Raw genomic sequence first — 26,613 nt, 5'->3', positions numbered from 1 at the left:
AAATTGAATTTATTTGAATATTATTTACAATTAACGCTAATTATTATAGTAACAGAACATAACCTTCTATGACAGTATTGGATTTCTAGCCTCCGTGACCTTTCCCTAGTTGTCTTTCGATTGCATATCCGAGAATAATCGAAAACTTGAACTTTAATGAATAGGTGTAATTTAATGACATGCATTAAAGGACTGCTACCAGGTGTATAATTACTACATTTCGGCATGGTCGAGCATAAAAATGTTTGCTTCCTAAGACCTTAATTCATTGTATTAAGAGACTAAATAAATTGAGATTTCAGAGAGATAAAGGTAAACAGCTGAGTACCTTGTTCTAAGGAATGCACTGATTATAAAACAGTAACATGGAGGTATGGGGCAAAGTTCTACCGGCTATTACAATTAACCCTGGAAGAATCACATAACAATGAATGGGGAAAGGAAGCAGAAGCATTTAAAAGGTATTCCTAAGTAAAAAAATGAACTCAAATAGGGGTGGAGCCAGAGTAAATTATAATGGCAAGCAGAGTAATTAACTCTATTAATTACAAATCGTCCCGCGCCGTGGCGTCGCTGTCTAAGGCATCCTGCCTAGGACTCGCGTTACGGAATGCGCGCTGGTTCGAATCCTCATGAGGGAAGAAATTTCCTCATGAAATTTCGGCCAGTGTATGGGACCGGTGCCCACCCAGCATCGTGATGCACTTGGGGAGCTACGATAGGTAACGAAATCCGGTTGCGAATGCCAGCTATAACGGCTTGGGGGGATCATCGTGCTAACCACACGATACCTTCATTCTGGTTGGGTGATCGTCCACCTCTGCTTCGACATGTGGGCGTGAGGCCAGCAGCCGGCTGGTCGGTCTAGGCCCCGTCACGGACTGTAGCGCCACGGATTATTATTATTATTATTATTATTATTAATTACAAATCAGTACACTCATAATAACCAGGTACCCAGCTGCTGAAGCCGTTAGCCCTGTAAACTAGCATTTTATTTATTTCCCTGTTTAAAAAATTAGACTGTCATACTAATAAAAACTCCTATACAGACGTTTAACTACTTTATACAGTAGCCTACTTATACGAGTACAATGAATAACTTGTTTATAAGTCGTATGCAAATTTCTGACCAATAATCACTATATACGTCGTGTATAACAATACAACTGTTGTAGAACTTCGTCATAGTTTTGTAATTAATTTATTACGAAAGGTAACAGAATAACTAAAGTACTCTATTGCATCGGATAGTATGCGCTGGTATGCCGCGCTAAATAGCGATAGTAGACTACATTGGGCCTGATCGATTACCACGCTATATTTTGATCAAACAGTAGGCCTACAGCTACAGTAATACTATTATAATATTATGATGAAAGAGTAATGGAACGGAGACAAATTCTCTCCGGCGCCGGGATTTGAACCCGGGTTTTCATCTCTACGTGCTGATGCTTTATCCACTAAGCCACACCGGATACAACCCCGGCGCCGGATAGAATCGTCTCAGATTAAGCTCCAACTCTTGGGTTCCCTCTAATGGCCGCCCTCTGCATTACGTCATTACGTCATGGCATCAGCACGTAGAGCTGAAAACCCGGGTTCAAATCCCGGCGCCGGAGAGAATTTTTCTCCGTTCCATTACTCTTTCATCGTATGATGACGCAGAATATCTGCATGGAAATATCATATGTACTTCGGTACATTAAAATAAAATATATATTATAATATTATTCTGTGCTCAGAGAGCATGACATTTATAGGAACAAACTCCATGAAGACCTGTGCTGTTGTGATTTCTGCATTGTGCCAGTGAGTTGAGGCATAGTTTGTGACCGAGAACAGAATTAAAAAATCAACAACTTGAGGAAGCAGTAATCTGTTTATTTCAAAACTTCACATTGGAAGCAGAATTGTGAACATTCTTTTTATTCAATTCTTCTGACCAGGAATCCTGCTGAAGCGGTTGATCCACTTTCTAAAACGAGATACTTCCAGGAATGTTAGTGGTTTGACTCCTGTGCAGTTTTTAGCGCCTAAAGCCAGCAAGCCCCACTGGACATTTCCCACCATCATGGGGCCTCCAGAGTCGCCCTTTGAACAAGAAGTTAAATAAGTAAAAAGTATGAAGAAATTAACACATATTTTGTCATTTCAAGTTCAATTCTTTTCTTAATAATTCGGTTTGTTTTTACAGATTACAATATGGAGAGTGTGATCCCAAAACTCTCTCAATCCATTTGACCATTTCTATGATTTATACATACATACGATTTTTTAGACTCCTATCATTGTATTTTAAAGTTTCTTTTCTTCCAAAACAACGCCAATCCTTGTCTAAAATTTTGTGTTGTGTATGTCACTTGAAAACTCGCTCAGTCCTAGATCGGTGGATAAAAAACTAGCCCAAGCCTGCAAATTAAGCTTTCAGGAATAACTCCCTGTAAAGTTAATTTGAATAATTTCGAGGGAAAAATTGTTCCGGGGCCGGGTATCGAACCCGGGACCTTTGGTTAAACGTACCAACGCTCTCCCACTGAGCTACCCGGGAACTCTACCCGACACCGATCCAATTTTTCCCTCTATATCCACAGACCTCAAACTGGGCTGACAACCGTCAAGCAACCAACATTTGAGTGCACACTAACTCTGTGTGACTTAAATTGTGGTTTTCTGTTACGTACAGTGACGTGTATTATGCAAATTAAGCTTTCAGGAATAACTCCCTGTGAAGTTAATTTGAATAATTTCGAGGGAAAAATTGTTCCGGGGCCGGGTATCGAACCCGGGACCTTTGGTTAAACGTACCAACGCTCTCCCACTGAGCTACCCGGGCCCAAGCCTTTCATAAAAATGGACTTAATGTGTTTTGGGATCACATTCTTCATTATTGATAATAGCTACTATGTATAACTTATTTTATTAATCTATTTTCTAAAATAGGAACTTAAATGAACTAATTATACGAAATGAGAATTTTTTTAGATTCTACACAAAACAAGTTATTTATAATTTCAAAACTTGTAGATGCTTCCTGACGATTTCACGGAGACAGTATTGCTGCCAATACCAAAGAAACTTAATGCCAAGAAATATAATGAGTTCAAGACTATCAACCTGATATCGCACTCGGCGAAGATTCTACTGCGAATACTGAATCCATGTCTATATTCTAAGAAGGAAGGAGAGTTAGAAGAAGAGTAATTTGGCTTAAGAAACGAAAAAAGTAAGAGAGGCGTGATTGGACTGCTGCGAACAATTCGTAAATGAAACTCATAAAAAACAAAAAGTTTATATACTATTTGTGGACTTGGGAAAAGCTTTTGGCAGAGAGGATTGGAATATAGAGTTATGGGGATCCTGGAGAAAATTGGTGTAGATTGCAAAGAGGAGGCTATTCAGTAATCTTTATATGAAACAACGAGTCAAAATCAAGATATGAGAAGAAATAATAAGAGTATAATTAAGGAATGATATTGTACAGTTTCTGTGCTGGCATCATTATGGAGTATGAATGTATGAAATTTTAGAACAAACCGAGCATTGTCATCTAGATAAATGAGAATGTATGAAGTTTTCATTCTAAATGACCATTATTTTAAATCTAAAAAATTCCTAAATCAGATTTTACATAAAAATTTCTTGTAATATGTTGCAGGGGTAACATCTGAATTCACTGCAATAGATTTTTCGATTTTTTTTTTTATTTTTGCACTTACCAAGTTTTGGAAATCATCGTTTCAAATTTTCCCTGTTATTCTAATAATTCCTTCGATTCATATTGTTGTAATTGTTTGGCTCTTATAATTACATGTAACTAAACATGTTAACATATTTCTCTTAATATAATAATAATAATAATAATAATAATAATAATAATAATATCATTATTATTATTATTATTATTATTATTATTATTATTATTGTTTGTGTATTTGTCATGTATTACTATAATTATATTTGCTATATTTTTATACTGGTTAAGTTGAAGAGAACGCCTTATGGCCTTAACTTTTCCAGTAGAAATAAATCTATTATAGTACATTATGCAACGAGCCTATAATGATAGTAATTAAGAAGCGAGTATGGATGTTTGTGAAACGAGCGCAAGCGAGTTTCATAATTTTCATACGAGCTTCTTAATTACCATTATAGGCGAGTTTCATACGGCTTTTTATGCTCGACCATATTTCTAACTTGAAATTATTTAGATGTATACATTTTATTTGTATCTGACAAGATCGGAAGTGACCTTGTTCTAGGTCGTGTATTGTGAGATGTGCGCAGACGCGAAAGTATTGATTTTTTCCGAGGAACAATAATGTCATTGACCTTGATGTAATCCCGTTAAACTTGATATAACCTTGATTATTGACTTCGACATTGAAAAACGAGATGACAAATTGAATTTATTTGAATATGATTTACAATTAACGCGAATTATTATAGTAACAGAACATAACCTTCTGCGACAGTATTGGATTTCCAGCCTCCGTGACTTTTCGCTAATTCTCTTTCGATTGCATAGCTGAGAATAATCGATACTTGCGGCTTTATAACGGTACAAAGCTGACTTGTCATTGGCTGAACACCTGTAAGCTGAGTTGTCATTGGCTGAAAACACCTGTACTTTAATGAGTAGGTGTACTTTAATGACTTGCATTAAAGGACTGCTACCAGGTGTATAATTCCTACATTTCGGCATGGTCGAGCATAAAATAATTAATAAAATAACTTATGTGACAGGAATCCCTAACTCTACAGTAGCCTTAATTCTGCCAATATAAATAAATCTATTAAATAAATGAAATAACTTACGTAGCAGGAATCCTTAACTCTGCCAGTAGAAATAAATCTATTGAATAAATAACATAACTTACGTAGCAGGAATCCTTAATTCTGCAGTAGCCTTAACTCTGCCAGTAGAAATAAATCTATTAAATAAATAACATAACTTACGTAGCAGGAATCCTTAACTCTGCAGTAGCCTTAACTTTGTCAGTAGAAATAAATCTATTAAAAAATAAAATAACTTACGTAGCAGGAATCCTTAACTCTGCAGTAGCCTTAACTCTGCCAGTAGAAATAAATCTATTAAATAATTAATAAAATAACTTACGTAGCAGGAATCCTTAACTCTGCAGTAACTTTAACTCTGCCATCTGCAGTAACCTTAACTCTGCCAGTAGAAATAAATCTATTAAATAATTAATAACATAACTTAAGTAGCAGGAATCCTTAACTCTGCAGTAACCTTAACTCTGCCAGTAGAAATAAATCTATTAAATAATTAATAACATAACTTACGTAGCAGGAATCTTCGAATCCGGTAGGGCCATAAGCACAGATCTGTCTTTGCAAACCAGTCCAGCTTTGACTGCACCGTCTTTTTGTAATAGTAACTACTTCCAATGCTTGTAGCACTGATGGGAGTGCAATTTTCGGTCGGAACTGTTGACAGGAAAAGCATCGACAAGTTGATTACTACGTATTTCTTTTCTCAAATATTCGGTCATAAACTGAAGGGTCAAAGGCTTCATATCTGATTATATATCTTATACAAATATACAAGCTTAACCGAATATGACGTCGCTATTTCATACTCAAATCAGTATAAAAATCATCATCCTAACAGGTACTGCATAATAACGGTTACGATCTACAGACGTTTCCGACCCCTCTCTTCACAGAGCGTCCTTGTGATCTATTGGTTTGAGGTTTATAATTCAAGATCTCTCTAGGATACGTATTCTGGACATTCGCTGGATAAGTTGGTGCCAGCGATAGCGATGAATATATTCCAGTATTGGTTCCATTTCTAGTTGAGTACCTCCGTGGAAGAAGGTTGGATGCAACATGTTGCTCAAGTACAGGGACATCATTTTATTTTTACTAACATTTTTCATATTAACTTGCCTATACCTCTGGATCAACGCCGTTTGCTATCCCCTTCCACAACTGGAGTTCGATGATACTGGCGTAGGCTAATATACAAACGAATCACTCTACTAGGTATAGGAGGGAAGAAAAGTAGTTCATCCATTTACGTAAACTAGGAAATATTGCGCGTTTGAGTTTAATAATTTTCATTAGGTTTTTGTTTAATCAAAATACAGTACAGTATTAACAATGAGTGTTTTTACTCACGAACTGAGCTGTCCATGTGGACGTATTCATTATGCAGTGTATATTATACTGTCTACAGCACATTAGCGTACAATATAGAGAATGAAGTTAAATTGAAAAATAATCATATGGATATTTAAACACACTTTTTTATATGGTGGCCCTTCATTTCGATACAGGGTTCAGTTATAATGTGCATATTATCGCACTATAGACTATTGTACCTAATCCCAATTACCAGTTTCGTTCTTCGTACTAGTAACTCATGTTGAAACAATTCTGTACCTACTCTATGAAAGAGTACCTTACGTACTATAAATTCAATCTTCACTTCTGCCCGATCCGAAAAGATAAAATTATTCAGACATACTATCTACTGTCCGTCCAAGTGGTTATGTCATAAGGTCGTAGAAAGGAGGGAAATCACGTGACAGTTAATTACTTAACGAAGCCCTTTTATTTAAGTTATTTTAAACAGTTGTATAATATTACGTATACGTCCAATTCCTAACAGAAATTAATGTTCTCAGGAAAGAGCTAAGACAGCCCAACCACTAGCTGGCGAATAAAAGCTGATGGGGTTAACCGAGATACGACGTAGGCAAATGGATGACAGTACCTGTGCGAAAATAATTCAATATTGAAAGCTCTTTCGTCACTGGAAAACGCGAACATATTTTTGGAACGTACTGTGGCTACTATGACTGTATATGCGGTCTTAGATCTGTGTGGAAAACGGTTGAACTTCGTTAGTAGAAGGGGTGGGAGTAAAGTACATTCAAAAACTCAGGTACAATAAAAATTGAAGTAAAAATAAAATGATGTCCCTGTATTATATCCAACCTTATTCTACGGAGGTACCGGTACTCAGTTCTTGTAGGATGTCATCATTTCTCTTATGGTCCCACTTTGCATACCCGGTTGTTCTGCGCATAAATTTCATTTCACTAGAGGTAATTCTTCTTTCATCGTTTTTCTTAGAATTCATGACTCGCACCCGTAACATACAGTAGAACAGATTTTGCCAAGGTCTTACATAGTCGTATTCGAGCGTGTCTTTGGACTAGGTATGGTTTCATGACTATTAATGATGCCCATAGATTTGTTGTATTTAAGAATTTTACCTGGAATATCAAAGTCTACCTGTAAAGAGTTTAAATGCTTGTGTTCCGTGGTTACATGGGACAATGATTGCAGTAAAGATATAAAAGCTAGAATTTCAGCAGGGAGTAGATGTTGTTGTACCTTAAGCCAGCGTTTCTCAAACTTTTCTGAAATGGGGACCACTTTTTTAAGTCAGAACAGTTCCGCGAACCACCTTACTCTTGTTCCCTTCGAAAGCAAATTTATCATTTATGTAACATATTTTAATATCAATATACTTACATTTTAATGTAGAAATAATTAATTAAAATTAATTTAATTCAATTAATTTTATATTAGTATTAACTAATTAAGTTAATGTTAATAAAAGCAAATGTCTTATATCGTCATCTACAAAAAGAGAAATAAAAAAAATTAATGCAGAAACATGCCCGATTTTCAACAAGTAAATATGCAATTTTGTATGTTCTAAGTACGTGACCAGTTCAATGTGCAAACTATTAATAGTCATAAATACATGAAAAGGTTCGGTACCGTACTTTGGTCCTGTTATGAATTCGGGTAGTCCCTAGCCGGATGTGCACGGAAAAGATAGAGAGAAACACACGTTCATAGTGCTTTAAATCCCTCTTTTTTGCTGATAGTAGAGTGGGAAGTCGATATACAGGTACGGTAAATAAATTTCATGAAATGTCAGTACTGGAAGAAAAAGTGAAAGACGATTGCCATGTGTCATTTACAAACTCTGAGATTTTAAGCTATAGTGTGATACGCAATTCGTTTGAATTTTATTTTTTCTTCTGTCTTTTTTTGAAGGACCACAAGGGCAGACCTCAAGGATCACAGGTGGTCCGCGGACCATAGTTTGAGAAATGCTGCCTTAGGCAAAGTCATGAGAACAACGTATACTTCTAAGCAGACAAAATTACTAATATACAAAACAATAATTAAACCCATAGAGGTTTATGGGTGTGAATCATGAACCATGACTGAACAGCAACAAGAACTTAGAAGATGGGAAAGGAAAATTCTGAGAAAGATTTATGGTCCTGTCAAAGAACAAAATAATTGGAGAATCCGTAGTAACTTGGAATTAGAACAAGTATGTAAGGAACCTAACATAGTAACTTCGATAAAAATTAGAGGACTTGAGTGGGTAGGTCACTTAATTAGAATGGAGGACGAAAGAATGGCGAAGATGATCTTCACTGGAACATTGGAGCGAAAGAGAGATAGGGGTCGTCCCAGATTGAGGTGGTTAGACTGTATTGAGGAAGCAAATCAAGCTTTCAAGTATAACTCCCTGTAAAGTTGATTTGAATAATTTCGAGGGAAAATTGTTCCGGGACCGGGTATCGAACTCGGGACCTTTGGTTAAACGTACCAACGCTCTACCAACTGAGCTACCCGGGAACTCCACCAGACACCGATCCAATTTTTCCCTCTATATCCACAGACCTCAAAGTGGGCTTACAACCGTCAAGCAACCAACATTGAGTGCTGACGGTTGTCAGCCCACTTTGAGGTCTGTGGATATAAAGGGGAGTCCACACCTGTGGAGTAACGGTCAGCGCGTCTGGCCGCGAAACCAGGTGGCCCGGGTTCGAATCCCGGTCGGGGCAAGTTACCTGGTTGAGGTTTTTTCCGGGGTTTTCCCTCAACCAAATACGAGCAAATGCTGGGTAACTTTCGGTGCTGAACCCCGGACTCATTTCACCGGCATTATCACCTTCATTTCATTCAGACGCTAAATAACCTAGATGTTGATACAGCGTCGTAAAATAACCCAATAAAATTAAAAAATTAAAAAAAAAGATATAAAGGGAAAAATTGGATCTGTGTCTGGTGAAGTTCCTGGTAGCTCTATATTGAGGAAGATTTGAGGAAAGTGGGAATAAGGAGATGGAGGAAGAGAACAGAGGACAGAAGTGATTGGGTTATTATTTTAAAGGAGGATTCAGCTAAACTATAAGAGCTGTATGCCAAAAGAAGGAGAAGAAGATCAAAGTCTACCAAAAAAGATAACTAGAAACCAAGGTGTTTAAATTCATTGACTCTTTCCAAATGTTTCCTATTAATACAAATTTTACATGGTACTGGGTCTTTGCCGCAGAAAGCCATTACTTTTGTTTTATCAGTTGATATTTTTAACTGATATTTTCAATATTTGAATTGTATTACTCTCTTATGAAATATTCTGCACAAATTGAGACACGATCTTACGATTAGGGGAGAGTTGGGTAGTATCGGACATCGGGTAATATCGGACAGTGAGTTTCTTTCATCTGCCACCAGATGTTAGTACCTGAATGACATGGTTACGTTTCTGTGATGTCGCATACAGAAACGTAACCATGTTATTCAGGTACTACAGTCTTTGGTAGATGAAATAAACACACTGTCCGATATTACCCGATGTCCGATACTACCCAACTCTCTCCTACACTTTGAAAAAAAAATACTTGATATTATAATACACACCTGAATGAAACCCCAGCCGATGAAGGTGGCTTGTGTTCCAACTCTTAGCTTTTGACGGAACTTTGGCAAAACAACAGGCTGGACAGCTGCGTTGAATTCGAAGGGCTGCGTAACCTAAAGACATGTAGACCACTACAGATGTTAATTAATTTAATCATATTGTTGCAGTCAGTTATCCCAATGCAATTTCTCAAAACCGCTTTCAACTGAAGAAGTTATTGACTGAAATTCAACATAGGCAGGGAATTGTCTAAGAAACAGGTAGAGAAACAATCGCAGGAAATGTAGGCCTATATTCATCTTGAGCTAAACCAAGAAGAGACCGAACATTGCTTCTTTCAAACGGACATTGCTACAGTATATACTTGACATGTTATGGAACTTTTAAGTGAGCTGTGTAGACAACTATTTCTGCGCAACTCTGGCCACCACGATCCCCGAATAGCACTTTCAGCATGCAATGTGATCAGTAATTTTACTTAATATTTGTTTTTATTTAATTATTCAGATACCCGATATCAATAATTTTTAATGATTGCAATAATTCAGATACTGGTCAAAGGAGAGTACAGCCAAAGTCTAGTATATACAGTTACGAAGCTCAATACGTAGTAAATATGCATCCCTATGTGTATGAATTAATCAACCTATATTATATTTGTATTCTATAATTTTGAAATATTATATTAGTCCTACTTTTCACGTGCGATATTATTCTTCTCTAGTGTTAATATTATATTATATAATTCCATTGCCGCTGTAATTATATTTTAGTTCCTATTTTATTGTACTTATTTATTTTTATTATTATTATTATTCTTTTTATTTTAATATTATATCTGAACTGCGACCGAGCACGAGTGCTGCTCATTCGGTCTCAAATTTTGTTAATACTATTGTATCTTCTTTTTATATTGCTTGTATTATTTTATTTTTATTTCTCTTGTTTGTTTTGTAATTATATTCTTTATTCTGTATATTTATTCTGTATATTTAAATTTAAATAAAAAAAAGATAGTTGCTAACCACTAGGATCGCTAATATCGCCTCATTACAAACAATGCGAAATAGTACCGGCACAGTCTATTGTTCCTAGCATCCTCACAACTCAAGCTTCGTGACTGTATGTATCAGACTGCGGTACAGCTTGGATTCAAAGCGGAGTTCGCGTTACCAACTTAATCATACTCACATCTACGAGGGCGATGTCGAACGGCCAGTATCTCTGACCAAAGAAGTTACGATGTATTCTCACGGAGCTTATATATCGTACAACAGCGTTCGGGTCATTCCAAACGTGGAATCCAGCCTTCAAGACCCATTCGTCATATTTCCTTGAAAAGAGGAAAAAACATGAATGGACGATGCCTTTAATTAAAGGGATCAGAAAATGCAACACATAAAACAACCGTGAAATTCTAAGCTCACTATATTTTATTCGTAAATATTCGCAACGTATTGTTGACATGGAAGGAGACTATATATTTTGTAGTATAGCCTATAATGCCAAAAGTAACCTAAATAAATTGAGTGTGAAACAATAACTACGTTGCCATTACTTTTCGAATGCCCTAGTATTTTTATCCTGATCTATTTTTACAAACTTAAGTTGAATTAAACATATTGCTGGTTTTTCTGAACACAGTGACACGGTTTTTGTTGGTCATATATGTTTTTTTTTTATTTAACGACGCTCGCAACTGCAGAGGTTATATCAGCGTCGCCGGATGTGCCGGAATTTTGTCCCGCAGGAGTTCTTTTACATGCCAGTAAATCTACCGGCATGAGCCTGTCGCATTTAAGCACACTTAAATGCCATCGACCTGGCCCGGGATCGAACCCGCAACCTTGGGCATTGAAGGCCAGCGCTATACCAACTCGCCAACCAGGTCGACTTGGTCATATAAATGCATATTTTATCATAACTTAGCATTATCATATTTACAAAAAAAAAAAAATGTAAAAAAAAATTGGTTTATTATAATTGTGCTAAAATTTCTTCAAATTTTATTCACATTTTTTGTGTCAATAATGAAATGTCCTGTATTGTGGGTGCCTATCACCTTATTGTGATCCTTATTATTGTGGGTCCTTATTATTCGGTTGAGAAGCTTTTATCATCTAGTCTGCTGTCAAAAAATCGGATAGTTAGAATTTATGAAACAGTTATATTACCGGTTGTTCTGTATGGTTGTGAAACTTGGACTCTCACTCTGAGAGAGGAACATAGGTTAAGGGTGTTTGAGAATAAGGTGCTTAGGAAAATATTTGGAACTAAGCGGGATGAAGTTACAGGAGAATGGAGAAAGTTACACAACGCAGAACTGCACGCATTGTATTCTTCACCTGACATAATTAGGAACTTAAAATCCAGACGTTTGAGATGGGCAGGGCATGTAGCACGTATGGGCGAATCCAGAAATGCATATAGAGTATTAGTTGGGAGACCGGAGGGAAAAAGACCTTTGGGGAGGCCGAGACGTAGATGGGAGGATAATATTAAAATGGATTTGTGGGAGGTGGGATATGATGATAGAGACTGAATTAATCTTGCACAGGATAGGGACCGATGGCGGGCTTATATGTGGGCGGCAATGAACTTTCGGGTTCCTTAAAAGCCATTTGTAAGTAAGTAAGTAAGTAAGTAAGTAATGAAATGTCCATTACGTGTCTACTAGATTTAATTATTATTTCGTTTCATTTTATTAATATATTTTTTGTAAATTTAAAATGACGAGTGTGACAAAGCTTTACAAACATGTCGGAATGATCTTCAATATACACTTCAGCAATACAGTTCCATCACTACTCCCTTGCTTTAATTAATTAATTAATTAATTCATTCATTCATTCATTCATTCATTCATTCATTCGTCGACCTGGTTGGCGAGTTGGTATAGCGCTGGCCTTCTATACCCAAGGTTGCGGGTTCGATCCCGGGCCAGGTCGATGGCATTTAAATGTGCTTAAATGCGACAGGCTCATGTCTGTAGATTTACTGGCATGTAAAAGAACTCCTGCGGGACAAAATTCCAGCACATCCGGCGACGCTGATATAACCTTTGCAGTTGCTAGCGTCTTTAAATAAAACATAACATTTCATTCATTCATTCATTCATTCATTCATTCAACTTCGGGTTCCCGCTGTTGCAAATGAACGGTAGAAATCACTTACGTGCCATTCATGCAATGAGCTGCTGTGAGCACCTTAAGTGGGTTGATAATCGTGCCGGTACACTCTGGAACTCCTTCAAATATAAAAGCCACCTGGAATAGTAAGATAGAAATTATGTTAAGAAAATGACAGGTAAATTTCTCATTGTATATTCTACATGTTTCACAACAATATTATCCTATAATTGCTTTATTATCCTACAAATAATATCACTAAGAACCTATTCTGTCCCAGGGCGTACGGACATACGGTTAGTTATAATAGTCATAGACTATACTGGCGTGACGCAGTGGCGGCTGATTGACTGAGGCAAGTGACGCCGGGCCTCAGTCACTTGGTTTAACTGAAATCAAATTTTGTGTTTTTATATAATGTATTAGTTATTTGAATGAACCATATACCGCTGTAGAAACATTTGAAAACTTTGTAGTGTATATAAACCTGTTTTGCAGTAAAATTTGTTCCTGAGGCCAGGATCGTTCTTGCCGGGTCTGGCTTCTGCATTTCGTATGTTTTCGCAGGCTTTGAGATTGGGCTTGAAAATCTGTAGCTGAGGCACAATTCGTCTGGCCTCGTGACCTGGTCAGGTTTCACTCCTCCCATCCATGGACCGGTCTGAAGGGTAGAATGGGGTGGGACTAGCAGTGGTAACTTGTCTTCCTAAATAGGCCATAAATAACAAAAATTCCCGCTCTTTGGCAGGCAGAGACCCACACTGTTTTCTCCCCTTATGTCTCAGTTCATGGCTTAAGCGTGGGTGTTGTACTATTGTACTTCATAGTATAGTGAGTGTGGTTCAATGTTGGTATGTGCTTCGGAAAAATATAAACAGAAACAAATGTGAAAAATAATAATGATGTAATCAATTCATTGTCAGAGTTTCCTTTTTCGAGAAGAAATAATATTGAAAGGAAGGAAGTTTTAAATAAAGAGAAAGCCTACCGAGATACCTACGACATCCCTGACAATTTTTCTGACAGATAATCTTAAAACGCGAGTTTCTATTACATCCTGGTATGGGCAACATAAATGGTTAAGTGGTAATGTGGTGCAAAATAAACTTTTCTGTTGGCCTTGTTTGTTGCTGTCAAAGGAAAAAAAATAAAAAGAAAAGAAAGAAAAGGGAATTCCAACGTATAATATGGGTTGCTTCATCACACTGAATCAATCACTGAAACTCACAGCATAACTTATTTGGTGACATTATTATTTTTAATTAATAATAATAATAATAATAATAATAATAATAATGATAATAATAATACTTAATAATAATACAGTGATAATGGCATTAATAATATAATAAAAATAGATACTAATTAATATCATAACTAAACATTTCCTATCGGAGGCACTTAAACTGGTTGAATCTGGCTTCACTGAGGATTTCGGTCAACTGCCGCTACTGGTGTGACGTCATATTTGGCGTACTGTTCATGATTCAAAACTAGACCTCGGAGACTATTGAAAATGGATTCTAGTGATAAAAATTGATACTATGATGATATTTTCTACAAATTAAATTATATGTTAATTAATTTATTTAATTGATATTTACTGGTACTGGCAGAGTTAAGGCGATAAGGCCTTTTCTTCCACTCAACCAATATGAAAATACATAGGAAATATAAATAACAGCAATGCAGAAAACTATAGAATAATATAAAATGTAGATGTGTTCAGTTACATGTAAATCTAAGAGTTGAACAATTACAATTTAGTGTTAAATAAGACAATTTGGATCGAAAGAATGATGCGACATTGATTTACAATTTTAAATACTGTACAAATGTTTCCGTTATGTGTAGAAATTTTCGCTTACCACAAATGGGAACTCATTCTGAGTGGCATTCCTTCCACCAACTATTCTCGGTTGTAAAGGATTTTGTGCTTCTTCTGCTGAGCTGAAATCTGTAAATATATTCCAGACAACGAGAAATGCTGTAAGAGTGCAATGTCTACATGCTGTAAGACAATATTAGGGGGGAGATACATTTTTTCAAATGTATAGATTAAATACAGCGGGATATACGAAATGGGATCATAAACGCAATGAAGATGTAATGGAAGAATTACAACTAGAACCTGTAATTAATCACGTAAAACATTATCGGAACAACTGGATAAATCATCTGCATCGCGTGCGTACAGATAGAATCCCAAAAGTCATGGTCCACTATCGTCCAAACGGGAGGAGACCTCTCGGTCGTCCAAAAAAAGCGCTGGATTGAAAATTCAACTGTGAGAGGCCTAATACTTGGAGGGAAGAAAAATAATAATAAGAAGAAGATAAATTAAGTATAATTTAGCATGTTGTAACTAAATGGATTAAATAAAAATGGATTTGAGGAGGTGGTATGTGATGGTAGAGACTGGATTAATCTTAGTCAGGGTCAGGCTTCGAGACTTTGGACCCGATACATTAAGTTTACTGTGCATGCACTGTAGGTTGTTGACTAGCTGTAGGTAGGCAGAGATGTGTTGAGGTAACAACGTTGCTAATTAGAGTAGAGTACGGTAGTATGGGGAAACACACACATACGAGTATGTATATTCTGAAAGTAAATATACATTACACAATGACAATGTCAAAAGAATGTGAAAAGCATTTATTCTCCTGTCTTTTGTAAGAATTTGTGTTTAATTATACACAGTGTTAATGGTGGAAATAAGAATGTAGCAATTTTAATTTTTTCATTTATCCTATTGGTCGTCTTTAGGAAGTGCAGTTACAGTACCGAAATGCAATGTACTACAAGATACATTCTCAGTGTCTCAAACGTAAATCTTTTTCGGTTATCTGCCAAAGTTTGTACTGTAGAAAGCTGCGCTCTTCTTCGCATGACTTGATAGGAGCAAAACGAAAAAACCTAACATCATTGCAGAGACAGTCCTTTATTCTCGGGTGACTCTATGTCCATTATTTTGCTGTTTATGTTACACAATGTTCCATATCCGTTATTTTTACATAAAATTGATTTCCACTTCTGTTTTACACGTTCAGTAACCGGTGTACTTCATGTCTTATTAATTCTCTGCATCATTTTCTAAATTAATTTGAGGGCTTCCGGCATCTCTTGCTCCGACTTTTCTAACCGTGTAAAAATTTCAGACACAGTTTGTATGAAAACCAAATTATTCGTCAGAACCTTCAAATCCAGAGCATTTTCCTTTGCGTGTTTGTTGGCATCCATTCACCCACTGTACGCTTTACCACTATACTCAGTACGCCGTTATGCGGATTTCCCACTGAACTGCTCTATTGGGTCCGAAGTCTCGAAGCTGGTCAGGATAGGGACCGATGGCGGCAATGAACGTCCGGGTTCTCTAAAACCCATAAATAACTTATTAATAGTAATAAATGATAATACATAACTTCATAACAGTAAATTTTAAAAGAAAATGTGTCATAATTGATATAAATATTTAAAAAACAAAACAAACAAAAAATTGTATCAACGAGATATTCACCCCCCCCTTTACATTTTTATCAATTTTAACATTGCTTCTCGTTCATAAAGTACTTGTACTTTTGTTAGCATGCACAAATATTGATATTATTCGAGAGTACGTATAGATTGAGGAAATACAATTTCAACGCTTTTTGTCTATATATTACAAAAATATGAATATTTTCTTCTATCAAGATCAATTTGAGATAAGAAACCCCACATAGTAGGTTACTTTTCTTGATTGGGAAATAACCAGGACTTGAGATGGGGCGGAATGCGACGTGATGGCATCATGTTTTCTTTTGCAATGGTTTAAAACCATCCTGTTACTTCTGAGCAATTTTTAGTATGCAATGCACATGTGACTCTATTTTAACGCATGTTATTTAAACTACTGTAATATTTTTATAGGTGTAGATAAAACACAGACTGTACTGACATGGTATATTTTCATAACTTATGTCTATGAATTAAAAGGGGAAAACCATTCCGGTTCTTTTTTCATTTCACCTCAAGCACTGGAAATAAAAATTAAAATACACGTGGTAGGCCCTACTCTTCATAAATGCCTCTATTTCTAACTAATTATGAAGTAACTTATGGCTAACGAACATAGAATTTTTGGCCAATAAATGTTCCAATACATCAACACAATCAATATTAGTATAGTCTCTGTACCTGGATTTATGAACAAAGCAAGGAGTAGGACACAATATTTCTTCATGTTGTGTGTTTTCTGTAGGTATGTGATCTGTAATTATGACTAAATATGATCACATATTTCTCGTGCTTGGGTTATATATATGCACAAGACATCACTTCTTTTAATGTATAGTGCTTGTTATTTCGTCAAAATTAATTTTAAATTTACGATCACCATTAAATATAACTTGATATATGTCACACAGAAAGTACAATTCATGTCATATCAGTTTTCGTGATAATGGAAGGTCGTATTTTAATAAAAGTGAAGTATTAGAGTCGGGTACACGCGGCAAGGCGCAACTCGCAACATGCAACGTGTTACGCAACAAGAGTGTGTTGAATCACAACGTGAAATTATAACAATTTACCCTATCCTTCAGTTCTCAGCGAGCCTGGAAGCGTTAGCTATGACAAGAATTATTTTACATTGTTATGAAAATATTATAACTGAAAGGAAACTACGAAGGCAGTGGAAAACAGATCTGTTCAAGGAGAGAGCTAGTCAAGATTTACTTACCGACTTAACATCACAAGAAATGAGTGGGCAATAGCCCTACAAAGACTTTTTAGGTACCGGTAGGATAAAGTAGGGCTAATATGATACAGTAAAAAAAGTTGGGCTATTCTGATACATACTTTAAAATGTACCAAAATCTCAGTTTAAAAATGTTTAAAACTGTTTTTAAGGAGTACACTTTATGTTCTTTAAGAAGTAATATTGGACAAAGTTTTAAACAATCATTACAGTAGAGCGTCGATAATCCGAACTATAGTACCGACGCTGTTATTTCCGGCGTGACTCCGCCTCTTTGCTTACGTCTTAGAAAGTGAAGTCTCTATAAAGTCTATGTAGGTAGTATCGTTCGCAATTTTTGTTCTTACGTTGCCGAGCTACCATACGAGGAATCTATTTGCCACATCATTAAACCATATCATGTCGTAGCTCCTATGATAATAAATCAAACGCAATGTAATTCAGCAAATAATTGAGAGGCAAATAACGTCTTCGTGTGCTTTCTGCGAACGCCAACGAAAGAGCTAAAATGGCGGGCGATTATATTAAGTATTTACCGAGCCTTAAGAAATGAATCAGCGAATCACAAGACGCACACGTTTAAATGTAGCCAACCTGCAACGCGATTGGCTGCCGGAAATTAGAGCGACGGGACTATAATTGATGTTGAACCATAGTCTAGTATATACAGTCACGAAGCTTGAGTTTATGAGGGTACTAGGAACAATAGACTGTGCAGGTACTATTTCGCATTGTCTGTAATGAGGCGATAGTAGTGATTCTAGTGGTTAGCAACTATCTATGGATGCATATTTACTACATATTGAGCTTCGTGACTGTATATACTAGACTGTGGTTGAACCTGTTCGGAGTATCGATTGGTTCGGATTTTTGAACATAGAGCAAAAACGACACAAAAAGTATTTTAACTACATACTGCTATTCACTTTAAAGAGTTCAATAGACCTACATGCTTGTATACCTTCAGGCCACAATTTTTTCCATCCATTTTTTTAATTGTCTTCTGTCAAACTATCCCAAGCATCAACTTGTTACGTATCATTTTTTCATAGACCTTTATAATTGGCCTAACTGTATTTACATCTTACTTTATTATAACATGTCAGTAGTTTCCTCTGTTTACATTTTTATTTTATTTGCATAATTTACATCCTTAGCTAGTTTTCTGTAGTTATATTTATTTAAAATTATATTTTAAAAAGTTCATAACAAATAATTTAGGATAACAGTATTGTTATGGTGACTGGCCAGGTTCAAACTAAAACTGGCTTGCTGGGCATCTGAAATATTTATAGAAAAGCACGACAAATAAAGTGTATATGATATCCTAGACCTTTCACATCAGAGGTGAAACACCATAAAGCGCAAAACATTGTCAATTTGCTAGCCACAAATTTGTTAATTGAATGGAACTTAAGAATACTGCGTGGGAACTTACGTTTTTATTGCATTATTGATTTTATTATTTTCGGTGCAAGGAATATCTTTTTAATGAATGAATGAATTAATTAATTAATTTACTTATTTATTTATTTATTTACCTTTTTACTATCAATAAAAAACATGTTTTTTATAATTATTTTCAGTGACAGTCTTTGTATATAAGTAGCCTACATACGCCGCACAGCTCATTGATTGCAATAAAACATTATTTTCGAATCCGTAATAATTTACATCACTACTCTGAATCTTGATCTTACCTTTGTGCATAAATTAATATTGAAAAAATACACATTACGTACAACGAAAGCAATGAGCAAGCACAGTTACATCAATATCACTTTGGAATCTCCCGCCTCCACTCATTGGGGAAATTTTTGCGTGTGTAAGTGAGAAAATTTTCGAGTTGGACCTGGCAACACTGCTGATCTGTGATCTCTATGGGCATTCCGACAACAAACTTGTTTTGGCAAGACATTGTTTGATTTTTTTTAAGTCTAAAATACTTAAGTTACTTTAAAATGTGTATTTCATAATAATTTGTGTTATATTTACCGTAAAATATATTTTATTATCAAATTGTGTAAGTGTTTAGGAGTCAAATGAAAGTCAAGTGCTGAGATTGAGGTTAGGTTTGTAATACTATTTTAATGTTACTTGGTTCATTCTTTTGTAACCGTAATAGTAAACATGGTTTGACATTTCAGGGACTGTTTCGTAGGTTCATAGATATACAGCATGTCACTGTTTAAAGCAAGAGATCTCTGGACAGCACAGTGTGGTGAAGATGAAGTATTTGATCAGTCGTGTGTCATCACATCCACTTTGGGTAGCCGTTATGATAAAATCATAGTGGGTAGTCATGCTGGGTACTTGCGCATATTTGAGCCCTCAATTGAAAGATTAGAAGATGGAAAAATGGCTGGCTATAAGCCAACTGATCTTCTTATTGAGATGAATCTTCAACATCCTATTCTTCAAATCGGCGTTGGGAAATTAGTCTCGTAAGTATATAAAAGTGGAAAAGTACGCTCCCAGCATTTAATGTCTAAACTGTTCAAGAAAGCTGATTATTAATTCAGTTTTATTGATTGAAACTGATAAACTTTTAGTAGTCGACGGATTTATTTATTTATTTATTCTGGTGTAGTTAAGGCCATCAGGCCTTTTCTTCCACAATATCAGGAATACAAATACGGATAAGATGAATGAAGGGATAGGCCTTACAATTTTATTGTGTTACCAAAGAGAAGCAGATAGCGTTTCTATCCGTATTCGCCTACCGACCAAAATACATATATGCAAGTCATGTCAAAAGCCTGAAGGGCCTGAAGTAATCAAACCTAACCTGTCACTGATACTCGACCTTAAGAAAACTCTTTTTCTATCTATCTACTGGTATGTATCTCCCAAAAAGCTTATAGCTTAATGCAAGTGCACAATACCGGAGTGGCGAATATTTCGAATATCACCAGTCATGACGTCATCTTATTTACTCGGAAATAAAAACGAAATTACACTTCTGTTCTCTTCTCCTCCTACTATTCTTCTCTTCTTCTTCTCCTCCTCTGTCTCTCATATCTTAGCACCTATTTTATATCACTAACAGTGTCACTAATTTCACACATTAGTTATAGTTTAACGTACATTAAACCGACTACAGTACATATTACATTTTTAAATCACTTACCTTTCCAATCTCCAACTGACACACTAGTAGCTTAACCACTATGCTACAAAATCAAGTTACGACAACAACCTCAAAATCTCCAACATAAATACACCTACATATCGTTAATATAAACCCCGCACTTGATGACATCAACAACGATGTTAATTCAGAGTATGGAAAACAGGGTTTAAGCAGACGTTCCCTTAACACGACAGAGTTAACCAGCATTGAGTGAAATCCTAGATCATATACGTAACAGATAACTCCTCGCTACATTAAAATCGGCAGCACTTTGAAGAGAACAATTGCCAGGATCGCCACCCGTCTGCCGTAAACGAACTTGAGATGGCAGCACAGTCGCTAATGCATTTAAAATGGGTATTATGACGTGACTCCTTATGTAACAACTAGATGGCAGCGAAGTAAACCTGACAAAAGTTGTTAACCTTAAAGCCTATAACCCCGACATATCTGTTACATATATGATCTAGGGTGAAATCAACAGTACTTACTGGTATTGTCGGACCATCGGATCTGTACCCCTTCAGCGCTGTCGTCGTTCTTAGAAAACTTAATGCCTCTACTCACTCCATTCCACCAGCTTTCCTCCCACCACGTCAAACTGCAGGCCACGAACCTTGCCGAATAGGGATGTTGCCAAACTTCCGGCAAACAGTGTCATGTCTCTTGAATATTGCTTATTAATAATGTGAGGTTAATTATTACTTATTCATAATTTAATTTAAGTAGGTCTAATGACGCTGATTGACTTCTACGATTATTTGGAGATAATTATATGATTACAGTCAGGGGCAGACGCAGGATTTTTTTCGGGGAGGGATTTGAGGAGATAGTAAAAATGGAGTAATGAGAAATAAGTTTATATCACAGTCTAGTATATACAGTCACGAAGCTTGAGTTGTTGAGGTTGCTAGGAACAATAGACTGTGCAGGTACTATTTCCCATTGTCTGTAATGAGGCGATAGTAGCGATCCTAGTGGTTAGCAACTATCTATGGATGCATATTTATTACATATTGAGCTTCGTGACTGTATATACTAGACTGTGTTTATATAGTCACAATTTGTTTCCGAGTCACAAACATTTACAAGTTGGCCTGAGTAGCGTAGTCGGTATAGCCTTCTTTGCTCGAAGTTGCGGGTTCTACCCCAACTCAGCTTGATGGCATTCAAATGTGTTTAAATGCGACAGGCCTCATATCAGTCCATGTACTGGCATGTAAAAGAAGTCCTGAGGGAAAAAATTCTGGCACACCGGCGACGCTGATATAACCTCGGCAATTGCGAGAGTTGTTAAATAAACTATAATTTTTTTAATTTTAACATTTACAATGACTGCAATACAAAAACAATGACAGAATGACATTTACAGAAGAAGGCGACGAGGCTTCTTAGGCATTTCATCCAGTACTTCATGAGCTTTCACTTCTACATTTTTATGTATATACATCAAGGCCAGTCCATTTAATCTATCTGCTCCCACCATGCTCCTCAAGTAAATCTTCAAATACCGCAATGTTGAGAACGACTGTTCTAGTGTTGCTGTAGTTACAGGCAATGTGCAGAACAGTTTCAGCATCTTGCGAGTGCATTGCACCTATTCAAAATGATATAAAATCAGTAGGTTTTGGGTGATGATTTTTGTGATCAAGAAAAATTCTTCTCCACATCTTCAATTCATTGAAGAAAGACTCTGGTGATGCATCAACATCATTGGGCCACTGATTTACTATAGCCTGAACAGCAATTTCTAAATCTTCATCTGATGCTCGCTAAAAAAGTTTGTATGGACTTTAGGATCCCCTTATGATTTAAAAACCTGTCCTTGGGCTGACTAATGAAATAGTCTAAGAAGAGAAGGAAAATTAAAAGCCTAAAATACTCTTCATGACTCTCTGTCTTGAAGTAAGAATGCTGTGTTTGTCTTCCTGCAGTTCTTGGAATTTAACACTTTAGCAAAGAGAATTTATGTGGAAAACTCTCTAATTCCTATGTACATTCACGAATTAAAATTAATATTATTTTTGTTTCTTGTTTCGTATTGTTCTCAAAATTTCGGGAGGGGATATACCCCTTAATCCCCTCCCCCCCTTGCGTCCGCCCCTGATTACGGTGGATATTTGTTGATTAAATGGAATCTATTTCGTTTCTAGAAAGAAATGTTTTCGTCATAAATACTTTTTCTTCACCTTATTATCTTATTTTGTTAGGTTTGGAACGTGATCTTGAAGGCCTAATAAAATTATAAAATTGTAGGAATGAATGAACACATAGTCATGTACCCTCTTTCTTTCTCATCAGGGCTAAGGACCGGCTATGGCGAAGTTAATACATACTATGATCTTACTTACTTACTTACTTACTTACAAATGGCTTTTAAGGAACCCGAAGGTTCATTGCCGCCCTCACATAAGCCCGCCATCGGTCCCTATCCTGTGCAAGATTAAGCCAGTCTCTATCATCATACCCCACCTCCCTCAAATCCATTTTAATATTATCCTCCCATCTACGTCTCGGCCTCCCTAAAGGTCTTTTTCCCTCCGGTCTCCCAACTAACACTCTATATGCATTTCTGGATTCGCCCATACGTGCTACATGCCCTGCCCATCTCAAACGTCTGGATTTCAAGTTCCTAATTATGTCAGGTGAAGAATACAATGCGTGCAGTTCTGTGTTGTGTAACTTTCTCCATTCTCCTGTAACTTCATCCCGCTTAGCCCCAAATATTTTCCTAAGCACCTTATTCTCAAACACCCTTAACCTATGTTCCTCTCTCAGAGTGAGAGTCCAAGTTTCACAGCCATATAGAAGAACCGGTAATATAACTGTTTTATAAATTCTAACTTTCAGATTTTTGGACAGCAGACTGGATGATAAGAGCTTCTCAACCGAATAATAACACGAATTTCCCATATTTATTCTGCGTTTAATTTCCTCCCGAGTGTCATTTACATTTGTTACTGTTGCTCCAAGATATTTGAATTTTTCCACCTCTTCGAAGGATAAATCTGCAATATTTATATTTCCATTTCGTACAATATTCCCGTCACGAGACATAATCATATACTTTGTCTTTTCGGGATTTACTTCCAAACCGATCGCTTTACTTGCTTCAAGTAAAATTTCCGTGTTTTCCCTAACCGTTTGTGTATTTTCTCCTAACATATTCACGTCATCTGCATAGACAAGAAGCTGATGTAGCCCGTTCAATTCCAAACCCTGCCTGTTATCCTGAACTTTCCTAATGGCATATTCTAAAGCGAAGTTAAAAAGTAAAGGTGATAGTGCATCTCCCTGCTTTAGCCCGCAGTGAATTGGAAAAGGATCAGATAGAAACTGACCTATACGGACTCTGCTGTATGTTTCACTGAGACACATTTTAATTAATCGAACTAGTTTCTTGGGAATACCAAATTCAATAAGAATATCATATAATACTTCCCTCTTAACCGAGTCATATGCCTTTTTGAAATCTATGAATAACTGATGTACTGTACCCTTATACTCCCATTTTTTCTCCATTATCTGTCGAATACAAAAAATCTGATCAATAGTCGATCTATTACGCCGAAAACCGCACTGATGATCCCCAATAATTTCATCTACGTACGGAGTTAATCTCCTCAAAAGAATATTGGACAAAATTTTGTACGACGTCAACAAAAGTGATATTCCTCGAAAGTTACCACAGTTGGTTTTGTCCCCCTTTTTAAAAATAGGTACAATTATGGACTCCTTCCATTGTTCTGGTACAATTTCCTTTTCCCAAATAGCAAGTACAAGTTTATAAATTTCGCTATATAATGCACTTCCACCCTCTTGTATTAATTCTGCTGGAATTTGATCGATACCTGGAGACTTGTACTTTTTCAGATTTTCTATCGCAATTTCGACTTCTGAAATCGTGGGTTCGGGTATAAATGGCTCAGCAGTTTGTATTTCAATATCATCCCGATCATTTCTATTTGGCCTATGTACATTTAGTAGTTGCGCAAAATAGTTTTTCCATCTGTTTAGGATTGATGAAGAGTCTGCAAGCAAGTCACCATTCTCATCCTTGATCACGTTTACCCTTGACTGATATCCGTTCTTAAATTCCTTTATACCCTTATATAAATCTCGAATGTTTTTATTCTTACTATTTGTTTCTACCTCATTCAGTTTTTCCTTCAAGTAACCTCTCTTTTTATTCCTAAGTGTACGACTTGCTTCCCGTCTTTCATTGAAATAATTATCTCTATTCTCCTCAACTGGATCCTGTAAGAATTTCAATTTTGCCTGTTTCCTTCTTTCTACTACCATGCAACAATCTTCATCAAACCACGGTTTCTTTTTCTTAGTTTCATAATAACCTATGCTCTGCTCAGCTGCAATTTTGATACTATCTCTGATATTTTCCCACACGCTATTAACATCTAATTCTTTCTCAACTTCGTCGGAACTTTCTAAAGTGGCAAACCTATTCGAAATTTCGACCTGATAATTTTGCTTAGCTTCCTCGTCCTTTAATTTCAAAATATTGAATTTAGTAATATTAACTTGTTGCTCTACTCGCTTGGCTACTGATAATCTTTCTCTTAATTCTCCAATCACCAAATAATGGTCAGAATTACAGTCTGCACCTCTGAAAGTTCGAATATCTACTATACTAGTATGTCTCCGTTTATCTATCAAGATGTGATCTATTTGGTTGTGTGTCAATCCATCTGGAGAAGTCCAAGTATATTTATGTATATCCTTATGGGGGAATGTTGTACTTTTGACAATTAAATTTTTCGATGTCGCAAAGTTGACTAATCTAACTCCATTGTCACTACTAATTGCGTGTAGGCTCTCTTTTCCAATAGTTGGTCTAAAAATATCCTCCCGTCCTACTTTGGCGTTGAAATCCCCCAATAAAATTTTCATATGATATCTAGGGAACTGATCAAAAGTATGTTCCAATTCCTCATAGAAGCTATCCTTTATATAGTCGTCTTTCTCTTCTGTAGGGGCGTGAGCATTTATAACTATGATGTCGCACCATCTACCCTTAAGTACTAAATATGATAACCTGCCACTGATAAATTCGACCTTTTTTACTGCTGATTTTATTCTTTTATGTACAAAGAATCCTGTTCCTAATTGGTGATTATTGTTTCCTTCCCCATAATACAACAAGTAATCTCCTATTTGTGATATGCCATTCCCATCTAACCTAACCTCTTGTACTCCCACAAAGTCTATTCTATATCTAGCTAGTTCTTTTGCTACTAATGTTACCCCTCCTGTTCTATAAAGACTAGTTACGTTCCAAGTGCCAAATCTCAAAACCTTATTCCTTTGCTGTGGTCGTGCCAGAGAATCAGTCCTATTCCGAGGCTTACTGTAGGAATTCGTAACAAGCTGTTTTTTACGGTGATGGGTTGTTAGCCCTTCGCCCAACCCCCAAGCTGGAGGACCACCCCTTATCGGCTGTCCACGACTGCTTATTCAATATATTCGCAGCTACCCTCCATATCTGGAGGCCGTCTCCTCTATCCGCAACCTGAGGACGCGCCATGCCGTGGTGATAGGGACCCACCATACATACATGGACATACTATGATCTGATTTACATATTTACATACTATATAACATAACATGCTGATAATGTGCAGGAGTTCTAATTTATTCTTATGAAAATAATTTACATATTTATAAAAGACCAAGACTTGTATTATGGATGAAATTACAGAGGGCATATCCCGGACATATCTGAATCTGAGTCACTACTATTGCTGCTGCTACTGTCTTCACCCAAGTTGATAACAAATCTAGCTACTTCCTCTTCTATTAATCCGTAACGTTTCTTTCCCACCTTGGAAATTTATTGCTTTCCTCGCAACCTTCAATAATTTCTTCAAAGTCGGAACTTCTTTCT

General features: G+C 36.4%; 2 protein-coding genes across 7 annotated transcripts in view; one reads left to right on the top strand and one right to left on the bottom strand.

Annotated features, from left to right (window-relative positions):
* Window positions 1-26,613, top strand: part of BBS9 (Bardet-Biedl syndrome 9) — a 399,441-nt gene that overhangs the window by 345,813 nt on the left and 27,015 nt on the right. For 2 of the 6 annotated variants that reach the window (XM_069816622.1, XM_069816625.1), the window contains one exon: window positions 19,726-20,022. The exons of 1 other annotated variant lie outside the window; for it this stretch is intronic. In XM_069816622.1, coding sequence (XP_069672723.1) covers window positions 19,757-20,022 — 266 coding nt within the window. In that variant the 5' untranslated portion in view covers window positions 19,726-19,756. Of the gene's footprint in view, window positions 1-19,455; window positions 19,646-19,725; window positions 20,023-26,613 lie in introns of those variants that run through there. 3 more of the 6 variants (XM_069816623.1, XM_069816626.1, XM_069816628.1) reach the window with 3 other exon arrangements.
* On the bottom strand, window positions 1,864-17,125 carry LOC138692684 (chymotrypsin-1-like). The gene is made up of 7 exons (XM_069815808.1): window positions 17,017-17,125; window positions 14,709-14,797; window positions 12,887-12,978; window positions 10,904-11,045; window positions 9,712-9,825; window positions 5,308-5,451; window positions 1,864-2,094 (listed from the first exon to the last, which is right to left on the bottom strand). Exons 1-7 carry the CDS (start codon window positions 17,060-17,062, stop codon window positions 1,933-1,935), a joined length of 789 nt encoding a protein of 262 aa, XP_069671909.1. The 5' UTR covers window positions 17,063-17,125; the 3' UTR covers window positions 1,864-1,932.

Source organism: Periplaneta americana, chromosome 17, assembly GCF_040183065.1.
Source record: "Periplaneta americana isolate PAMFEO1 chromosome 17, P.americana_PAMFEO1_priV1, whole genome shotgun sequence".
Classification (NCBI taxonomy): Eukaryota; Metazoa; Arthropoda; class Insecta; order Blattodea; family Blattidae; genus Periplaneta; species Periplaneta americana.
This window is presented reverse-complemented; position numbering and strand designations above follow the sequence as displayed.

Coding starts and splice junctions, on each gene's coding strand:
- LOC138692684 (XM_069815808.1), bottom strand. CDS start 17,062: ATGAAGAAATATTGTGTCCTACTCCTTGCTTTGTTCATAAATCCAG. Junction 14,798..17,016: donor TGCTTTGTTCATAAATCCAG/GTACAGAGACTA, acceptor ATATATTTACAG/ATTTCAGCTCAGCAGAAGAA. Junction 12,979..14,708: donor AGAATGAGTTCCCATTTGTG/GTAAGCGAAAAT, acceptor TTACTATTCCAG/GTGGCTTTTATATTTGAAGG.